Raw genomic sequence first — 10,877 nt, 5'->3', positions numbered from 1 at the left:
GGCTTTACTTTTAATGACCATCAAGCAACTTATTTAGTTCTGCTTCAATAAAATAAGGACTATATTAAGCAATTTATCTTTTTTTTTCCCTTCTTAGACTTCAACATCTTGATAACCTTACATTAAATCACAACCTCATTTTACATATTTCAACAACAGTGTGTAAACTAGACTTTTGTTAACTGATTTGTATTTTACTATTTATAAAATGTTTATGGCAACTTCTGAATTATCTTCAATTAATATTTGGTGCCAAACATCTAGGTTTCAGGCTGTATTTAGTTTCCCTTCTCCTTACCCACCCTACTCCTAACGAGGGATTAATAGCTTATTTAAAACAATTCTACTTTAAGAACATTTTCTACTTAGAAAAATCACATAGCAAGACCAAGATTACTAGGAAGACCTTAAAGAAATGTGTTAAAAGCTTAGAAGCAAAGTGTGGGAGGAATAATAAAAGTTTAAAACCTAAAGGTTTTTAACAAGATGGAAGAAGTTAATCATAAGTATTCAAGAATCATATCAGCACACATTAACATATCATAACTAAGCATTTATTACACTATTTAAGAAGGGAAGTAACTGCAGTGATATTTCAGAAGCTATATCTTTTTAAATGTAATATATGCTCATAAACTCTAAACAGTATTTTAAAATATACAATTCTCTCCAAAAGAAAATATTCAACTAAAGATAGATAACTTTTAATGTAAGCAAAATGTTACAAGATTTTTTAAAATTAAAGTCATCATCTGATTTTCACAACACATGTAGAGAAATTTGCAAACTTTCTGTACAGAGAAGTATAACCTCTACTCTTGAGCGAGGCGTTCAATGACACGTCGATAATCTTCCACAAGTTCCTGAAAGCTTTCTTCCAGCTGTTCATGTTGCATATTTATTTCTATCTGGTTCATCTGGTTTGTCAGTTCTTCCGGTCTGAGACATTTTCTCATTTTAGCAAGGTCTCTCTGTTTTTTCTAAGTAACAAACATGATTATTGGTTAGCCTAAGAAAGCCTAAGAAAGATATAAAAAAATATGTCTCCAGTGTTAAAAATAATAGTAGTAGGAATACACCCAAATCTATCCCATACATTTTTAAGGAAGCCTAAACATAATGTTAACGTGAATTACAACCCGCCTAAAAAGAAGGTTCCAAAAGACATGGAATTTCTATCAATTAATGGTAAATATAGGTATGTGAGTGACAGCCCCCTCTCCAAAGCATAATAAAGAACTGGCCAGTACAGATACTCAAATATTTCTTTAATAAATAAGGTACTGTAACTGAAGAAAGACAACTGAGATTAAGTGCTATTATTTCATCGATTTAATCATTAATTACATTAATCTTAATTCCAAACTGGCTTCTTCTGCCACTATCATTTCTGAGTTCCCTTACCCAGCGATGTATTTATGAACCATATATTAATTTTACCATAAACTGTTGGGAAAGTTTCAGGAAGATAAGCCAAAAACTGTCACACTTTAAAAAACAATATTAATTAGCATTTATTGAGTCTCTACTGTCTGTAGACATACATTATCTTATTAAACCCTTTCCATTTCACTGAGAAGGAAACTACCATTTCTCAGGAAACAGATCTGCACCACCCTAAGAAGCCGATAACAACTTTTAGACAGGTTACAATCAGAATAATACGGTTAGTATGCTGAGGATGGGTCTGGAGGGGACCAAGTTAGCAGTTAGTTTAAGAATTCAAGAGATGATGAAAGCCTAGACCAAGTCTGCTTAGTAGCAGCAGAGATGGAAGGTACAGAACAGATTTAGGGAAGAAAACATTGGATGATGTGGGGAAAGAATGCAGAATGACTCCAAGATTCCTAGGTGTGTGGCAATATTGCATTATATAAAACACTGTAATATGAGAAACTTTCATACATTTTAGACTTCCCTGGTAGCTCAGCTGGTAAAGAATCCACCTGAAATGCAGGAGACTCTGTTTCGATTCCTGGGTTGGGAATAGTCGCGGGAGAAGGGATAGGCTACCCACTCCAGTATCCTTGGGCTTCCCTGGTGGCTCAGACGATAAAGAATCTGCCTGCCATGCGGGAAACCTGGACCCAATCCCTGGGTGGGGAAGATCCTAGAGAAGGAACAGCTACCCACTCCAGTATTCTGACCTGGAGAATTCCACGGACAGAGGAGCCTGGCAGGCTACAGTCCACGGTCGCAAAGAGTTGGACACGACTGAGTGACTTTCACTTTCATATATTTTGGATAAACTACTCTAGATTATATCCTCTTTCATTTAAACATGTAATAAAGAGTTAACTTTATGTAGAGATCAGAAATCACATATATTAGCTCATGTAATCCTAAAAACTATGAGATAGGTACTATAACTTTCTTCAATTGATAAAGAAAAAAGGTGCAGGTGTTAAATAACTTGTCATAGAGGCAGTAAGCCGAGAAGCCAGACTCCAACCCCTGATGATCTAATTAGAAGTCTGTATTCTGAATTCCTATATAACTGCCTACCAAATACAATTAAAAAAAAAAACAAAACCCTGAAAACAGTATCTTAACTCCATCCTAAAAACTAATAAATGTCTCTCAAAGGAAACCCTAATAGTTTTGGAATATAAGACATGCAGTGCTTCTCCAACTTAAATGTGCACAAAGATCAACTAGGAAGCTTGTTAAAACGCAGGTTCTCATTCAGTAGGTCTGGGGTGGGGTGAGACTGTGCGGTTCTAAAAAGCGCTCCTGGATGATGCTAATGTTGCTGATTTAGTGTGTGTGTGTGTGGCTGCACTGCTTGGGGGACTCTTAGTTTGCCAACCAGGGATCGAACCCATGGCCCCTGCCGTGGAAGCACAATCTTAATCACTGGACCACCAGAGAATTCCCAATGCTGCTGATCTTCTAATCACGCTGTGAACGGTAGTTCTAGAGAAGTAATGAAAATTCAGATTTATTACTCCCAAGGCCTGGAAGGACAGTATATTCCTTACTCTTCAACTATGTGGATAATAAATGTTTTGTTTCCGCTGTGAAAGTTACCCAAATTAAGGAAATATTCAGGAACTAAAAGGTAATGCATCCAAAAATTATCATGGTATGTAATAAGAAAAAAAATTATTCTTCTAAACTGCTAACCAGTTATAACATTTATAAAATAATCTAACCCCATTGCTTGAATATGCCTCCAATCATATTAAATTCTCGTATACAACAGAACCATTTTAATTCTTAAATATTAACTATCAATTCTGCTGCAAATAAGCCACAGAATGAATCATGTGTCAGTGACATACTGTTTTAAATTACTAACTTGTTTTAAAACTCAACGTTAAGAAAATTAATATCATGGTATCTGGTCCCATCGTGGCAAATAGAAGAGGAAAAAGTGGAAACAGTGACAGATTTTTTCCTTGGGCTCCAAAATCACTGCAGACGGTGACTGCAGCCTTGAAAGTAAAAGATGCTTGCTCCCTGGAAGGAAAGCTATGACAAAACTAGACACCGTACTAAAAGGCAGAGACATCACTTTGCTGACAAATGTACAATGTGAGAGTTGGACCATACATAAAGAAGGTTGAGCACAGAAGAACTGATGCTTTTGAACTGTGGTGCTAGAGAAGACTCCTGAGAGTCCCTTGGACTGCAAGATCAAACCAATCAATCCTAAAGGAAATCAGCCCTGAGTATTCACTGGAAAGACTGATGCCAAAGCTGAAGCTCCAATACTTTGGCTACCTGATGCGAAGAGCTGACTCACTGGGAAAGACCCTGATACTGGGAAAGACTGAAGCCAAAAGGAGAGGCAGCAGCAGAGGATGAGGTGGTTAGACAGTATCACTGACTCAATGGACATGAATCTGAGCAAACTCCAGGGGATAGCGAACGACAGGGAACCTGGTGTACTGCGTCCATGGGGTCACAGAGAGTCAGGCACAACGTAGTGACTGAAGAAAAACAACAGATCTCTTAAGAGTGTTTACTTCCCCAGTTTATCTCCCCCTTCATTGCCACCTTCAATTTCATTGTCAGTTTTTTCAGATGGATGTCAGAATTAATTTCTATTATAATTTTTATTGACATGGCAGTACATCTCTGAATTAAATTTAAGAGCTCTAAGTACCTAGGAATAAAAAATACATGTACTACCTTTATGGAAAACTATGAAACTATTGTAGAAGTTCCTCATGAGCATGTAAACTATGGTTATTTTTAAAATAAGTTATTTGAGCTATTTGTTTTATTGATTTTAATATTCCTAAAACTATGTATACTCCTTTGTAAATGTATGAACTATTATAAATTCATCTTTTAAACTGTTTAAAAAAAAAAAAACTTAAAAAAATAAACTGGGGATCACCTCTATCCAGCAAGTGACTTACACTGGGAGTACAAATGAAATACTGAAAGACAGAACTCCATAAGACTGGAATAGACCTCCTATAGGCTCAGAAGAAATTTCTCCCTCCAAAAACAAACAGAAAGTTAATTCCTTCATAGATTAAGGCTTTGGATAATTTTAATTAATGCAGAAAAATTAAAGATCATATTAGTGTCAGTTTATTTATGTTAACATTTGGTTTTAACACATACAATGTGTTAAAAGGTCCAAAAAACAACTCTTTCTTCTTGCCTAGTTTTCAAAGGTTCCAAGAAGGTTTACAAATATCTCAAAAATTCCATCACCTCTAAGAGCGCCTTAGTTTCTATCTGCTCAACCAGTCTCTTTTGTGAACTACAGAAATAAGGTTTTTTGCAAGAATTTAAAAATAATAATGGTGTGGAGACAGTAACAAGTCCTAAGACTTATCAAAAGGCTATCTTTAAAAACATGCACATTGTATTATATTGTATTTCTTTCTCTTCAATTCCTCACTATGGAAGTACTTCCATTTTAGAGTTTACTAATTTAAACTTAATTTATTTATATTTAAATAAATACATGTATTTATATAAATAAAAATTTATTTATATTTAAATATATTTAAATTTATTAATACCCAGATTTTAATAAATTTTCAACACACACAATTTGTAAAAGGTAAAATTAGACCTCAAAACTGAGTTTTCTGATTCCAAATCCAATGCTATTATAACAATTATTCTAAATTTTATATTTGCAAACCAATTATGAATTAAAATATACCTATGAAACAATATAAAAATTTAAATGCTAAAACCAAGCAGCTGCACCAACTTTTCTTTTTTTTAGTCAAATTGTTCAAATTTATCTTTTCTTGAACACCTGAAAATTACTTCTGTACTAAAGAAATTCTTTTTGTGTTTTTAAAATGATTCTAGTTAATACAAATTATTTTTATCCCTTCTTAGCATGGATACAAATAAATTATCAGTACTTAAAGAACTTTTAAAGTACGGTATAACTTCTTCTAATATCTACTCAAAAAAATTTCTTAGTGGGACAGTGTGACTAAACTGATATGGAAATTTGAGCCCTTAAAAAAAGGCAGCACAGAATTGGTGGACTTTGCTATCAATAAACAATTCCATTCCTCCGTAATAACTTATGACAATCTAAGTTACACTTTCTCATCATAAAATGTGTTAAAGTAAAACATAAATTCTAGATTCCAAACTTTCCCCATTTGGCATGTATTTTAAAGACTTTTAAAGAATTCAAAGTCACACTCAGTACTAAGCAATTTTACTTTATTCTTAAATATAATTTGCATTTGAGAATGCTGTGATAGCACAGCACAGTACGTGAGTATCAGCTTGGAATGACAAACTGAAGAAAACCATCTGCAAACATTCAACAAAGAAATCTTCTAACTCTTCCCATGCATACAGGACATTCAACTATTTCTAGGCTTCTACCAAGTTTGTGGTAGGTTTTCTATCACAGTGTGGCTATCAACCCAGATCAAGATTTCTTGGTTTTCTCAAGGAGACAGAATACTGGATAACTAAACTCATTAATTTGGCATACTATAAATAGGGTTTGAGCAAGTATCTAAAGAATTTAATATTTTGTATGAGTGCAAGGATGGTGATACCGATTTTAGCTGTTAAGAATTTAAATAGTTTAATAACCAGTTTTTGGTCGTCTTTTAGATCAGGTGAACTTGCTAGACAGGTGAGGATACTTAATAATGTAAAAAAAAAATCATTATTCTTCTTAAGCGTAGACAATACTTGCTTTTATGAGCTATAGATATTCCCATTTGGCATAAATTCATGACTGCTATTTATACTTATAAATCATCTTTTCTGGGACTTCCCTGGTGGACCAGAGGCTAAGACTCCGAGTCCCAATGCAGGGGGCCTGGGTTCGATCCCTGGTCAGGGAACTAGATCCCACAAGCTGCAACTGAAGATCCTGCGCGCGACAGTGAAGATAGAAGACTCCCCGTGCAGCCCAATAAATAAAAATAATTTTTAAAAAAATCATCTTTTCTTTGCTGCATCTGCCTATATAAAATGTCACAAGTATCTAGATGATACATAATTTAATAAATTACTAAAAGTTTTAATACTCTTAAATGTTGTCATGCTAACATCTAATTATATTGTTCTATATACCCAATTTCATTCATCATGAAGAAATTTTCCAGCTAACAAGTTAATATTAAAGATCAAAGTCTTTGGAAAGTACCATTTCTACCAATTTTCTGAAGTTTCTGAGTTGACAAACATAAAAGATTGATAAAGAATAAAATGTTATTTCTGACAAATTTTGGGGAATAGTTGTTATAATTTATTACAACCTGTTATATATGCAGATGGTAGTTTCTAAGTTAGAAAATCAATTAAATTGATTTTATTAATTGATTAAATTTAAGTATTCCATTAAACTGCTTAATGAAATGGCACTATGAAGAAAAAAATATAAGATTCCAGACACAAGGATTTGTAGTTCAGGCAAATAATTATTTTTATATTCAGAATGTGCTATTTTAGAATTATGACAAATTAAGAAATACAGTTGCACTGCAAATAAGATATGATAAAGGAAAAAAGCTGAGATTCAACAAGCAGTACTGTGACTCTATATATTTTAACATTCAAAAGACTGGCTCTATAAAGCAGAATCTATGATAAATAAAACTTGGATTAATTTAGAAAAAACATAAAAATCACAACTATGCATTTGATATACTAATTACTAATTATTAACTGACTTTCTCCTTAAACCTTAAGACAGATTCAAATTTGTCATTCATGTTCCCAACTATGGTGCTGTATAAGCCTCTAGGTATAGTATATACAAATGCAGCACCCAGTAATTAGTTGTTGAATAAATAAATGAATATTCTCTCCAATCAGATTACTGCCCAGCTACAAGAATCACAAATCTTCCTCCACACAAGTTGGTATAGACAATATTTACCTTAATAATGGCCAAAAGATGAGGAGGCCAGACCTATCTAGGAGGGGAATATTTTTGAGTTAAAGGAAAATAAAAGAAATGGAAAAAAGCAGGAGGTAAAGGAGCAAGAACAATGACAAAACAGGTAAACAACAGTTAAGTTGGGATTTCAGCTGTGGTCAAGTACAGGGGTTACAAAAGGCAACCAAGGCCATATTTAGGAAGAAAGAAGCAAATGTAAGCAGAAGATAGGGACAAATAAAAAAACAATGGAAAAAAACAAACAAGATAATTTGTTAGGGAAGATTCTGGGCATTCAGTTTTTTAAAAGATGCATACAAATGAAAAAAATAACCATGAGTAGACTATCCTTGGGATTAATTTTGAAGTGAATGGAAACATTTATAGTTTACACTGGAAAATTATGACAGGGAGAATTCTTGTAACTGGAAGAATATTTTTACTTTCATGAAAGTTAATTTAGCAGAATGATTTGGACTCTCCCACACATTGGCATTTGCTAGATTTTCTTCTTCATTTTCAACAGTGACAAGAAAATAATCTTTAAGACTCTTCCAAGTCCTACCTTATATGGGCTAATTAGTCTTCTTTTAATATCCAGTCTATAGCTTCTGTATTGTTCAGCATCACTCATGTCAGTTACCAGTAGTCGAAGAATTTCATAAACCCGTCTTGCATGTTGCTAATAAACCAAAGAAGAACATGAACATTTCAAATTACAAATAGTGACACTTTCCCAAAAGCACACATCATATATTGAATACCTGCCACAGGCCAGAAATTGTGCTTGGTGCCAGACAAAAAGCAATAAAAGATACAGTCTCCGCCCGCAAGAAGGCAAGCGGTCCACTGTGTAACACAGATGAGGTATGGTTCACTTCATGACAGAAATGTGCACAGGACATTATGGCCGCACAGCCTGAGAATGGGGAACGATGCTAGAAGAGGATTCCTGGGGGAATAAAACCTGAGTGAACCTTAAAGGAAAGGGGGCATGCTGTTCTTAAAACAGGGGAGGCCATTATATGGGTGTGCATGTCTCACGTACACACGTGCAGAAGTAGTTTAACACTGCTGGGACACAAACTGAAAAAAACCGCGAGTAAATCAGCTACATGAAAATGGTAGCAAAAGAAGGGTAAGGAGACCAATCAGAAAGTTCAGTTATTAAATCAGGCAAAAAATGATGATGGTAGTAACGGAGACAGCACAAACAGTACTACTAAGGGGACAAGGATTCTAGAAATGAAGAGGAGGAAGACTGACTGTGGAGGAGGGCATGGAATGACTGAAATTTTCACAGGGTAGGAGAGATTTATGAGGCAGGAGAACATATAAATCTGAAGAAAATTCTAGACTAAGGATAAGGATTTAAGCAATATCAGTATACAGGGCAAGAGTTTAAACCTTAAGACTGGTTAACTGTTAAGACAGTCCAAGGAAAACACACAGTGAAGCTGGGGGTGTGGGGGCAGGGGGAGGTCAGAACCCTGTGTTATAGTGCCAGTTAATGAGCAGACAAAGAATAACTGTAAAAAAAAAAAAAAAGAAAAAATACGAGAAAAATCAGGAAGTTGTGGTAACACTGAAGCCAAAGGAGTAGGCCTATAGTTTTCCTATTTCTGTCATTCCACTTATGTATTTATTGGGAGTCAGGAAGAGGTCAGGTATACATAGGTTAAGATAATACTGAACTTTCTGGAAGAAACACCTGAACTGAGCCTGAAAAACGTACTACGAGGCCAGGCAAAGATGAAGAAACAGGAGAAGGTGGTATCAGGCACAGGGAATAGTTGATATACAGGTACATTAAAGGAGTAAAGTTGTAGCACAATGGGGAAAGGGCAAGAGGCTCAGTAGAGCCAAAGCATATGGGAAAGTGGGAGGAAGCTGAGCAGGCACGGGCCAGATTATGCTGCTTGTCTGTATGTCGTACTGAGGAGCTTTAATCTCAATAATAATGTCTTCATATTCTCTTTCTCTTAAAAGCGGTGCTATTGAATAAATTCTAGCTAATTAAAGGTTTAATACAGTCTGAGATATAAATTATTTCTAAAATTGTATTTTATCTTAAAACCATGAACCCATTAAAGTGTTTTTATGCAAGAGAAGATGGAAAGTTTCAATTCAAATTAAGTTGTTTGTTGAAGGTCAGTGACCAGTGAACATTTGGCATAGTTTTGGATTTCAGGAGGAAAATCTGGATTGCAGATGTAATAGATGAGCTCTCTCAGGTAGAATTAAGTAGAATGAGAAGAAATGAGGATTGGATAAAAAAACTCTGGGGAATAATTCTATTTAGGGAGCATACAAAAATGGAGAAGCCAGTGACAATATCTCAAAAAAGATAAGCACAGTGGTTAATTGAAAAACTAGAAACTGTAGTGTTTTAGAAGCGAAGGGAGGGGAGGCCAACAGTACCAAGTACTAGTCCTCATTACTGGAATACTCTTCATCTCTCATACTTTTATATTTGAAAACTTACCCCTTGTTCAAGGCTAAGATCAAATGTATCCCCACTATGAAATATTCTGATTTCTTGCTAACATAAATATAATAATTTCCTCTGAATTCCTATATTATTTGCCTGTACTTACCTTAAGATATTTAATACTTTAAAATCCAAACACATCTAGAAGTATAAAAAATGAAAGTTAAAATGTTTTATTCTAATCCTCCTCCCATCAATATAATCTCCAGGGGCACTAACTACTTTACCAATTTAAATAATCATTTTCTTGTTATACTTAATGTAGCCATGAAATCAATTATCTTCCCATTCTATTAAGGAGAAAATTGAGGCACAAGGAAGTATATGCCCTAAGAGCAAGTGGTAAAGCCAGATCTGATCCTGGGCAATCTGGCTTCAGGGCCTGTATTATTTTTTTTTTTGGCACGTGGGATCTTAGTCTTAGTTCTCTGAACAGGGATTAAACCCATGCCTGCTGCAGTGGAAATGCGGTCTTAACCACTGAACCACCAGGAAAGTCCCGGGGCCTGTATTCTTAACCATTGCTACTTCCTACACATGTATTCTTAATGTATTTGCAACGTTTAAATTATGTGCTTAAATGATTTTTTTCAAAATGTAAATGTTTTCCTTCTACAGAATAAAAATACCTTATTTATTTTGAACTTCTGTTGAGCCTCTATTGCCATATCTTCATTGAATCCTTGCATTAACTTTTCCCGGGAAAAACAGGGCAAATCTTGACAAAACTTCACAAGCACAAAGTCTCTCAATTTCACATAGCTTTTGGATGGATCTTCCGCTAAAGAAAGAAAGCAGAATAACATTTACCCAGCATAACTATTCATCATCTGCATATTCACACTAACCTTAGAAAGGCAAGCATTCTTCAATGAATTATATAATACAAAAGTTACAATATGAAAGATTATAAGTCAAATAATAGCACTATCATCTTTGTCAAATAAAGTTATAGGTACAATCCTTTTGCAAATAATACATATATATTATTTGTGAAATTAGAACTACTCCTTTTCAAATATAAATTTTTTACTAGTTTGTTATGTA

The 10,877-nt window shown here is 34.5% G+C and overlaps 1 protein-coding gene across 1 annotated transcript in view; it reads right to left on the bottom strand.

Moving 5' to 3' along the window:
• Window positions 1–540: 540 nt before the first annotated feature.
• HAT1 (histone acetyltransferase 1) overlaps window positions 541–10,877 on the bottom strand; it is a 39,302-nt gene continuing 28,965 nt past the window's right edge. The window contains exons 9-11 of the mRNA XM_065931762.1: window positions 10,460–10,611; window positions 7,905–8,021; window positions 541–980 (exon numbers count right to left, since the gene is read on the bottom strand). Coding sequence (XP_065787834.1) covers window positions 813–980; window positions 7,905–8,021; window positions 10,460–10,611 — 437 coding nt within the window. The 3' untranslated portion in view covers window positions 541–812. The remainder of the gene's footprint in view (window positions 981–7,904; window positions 8,022–10,459; window positions 10,612–10,877) is intronic.

The sequence above is a fragment of the Muntiacus reevesi genome, chromosome 3 (genome assembly GCF_963930625.1).
Source record: "Muntiacus reevesi chromosome 3, mMunRee1.1, whole genome shotgun sequence".
Classification (NCBI taxonomy): domain Eukaryota; kingdom Metazoa; phylum Chordata; class Mammalia; order Artiodactyla; family Cervidae; genus Muntiacus; species Muntiacus reevesi.
Note: the sequence above shows the minus strand (reverse complement) of the source record. Positions and strands in the feature narration are given on the sequence as shown.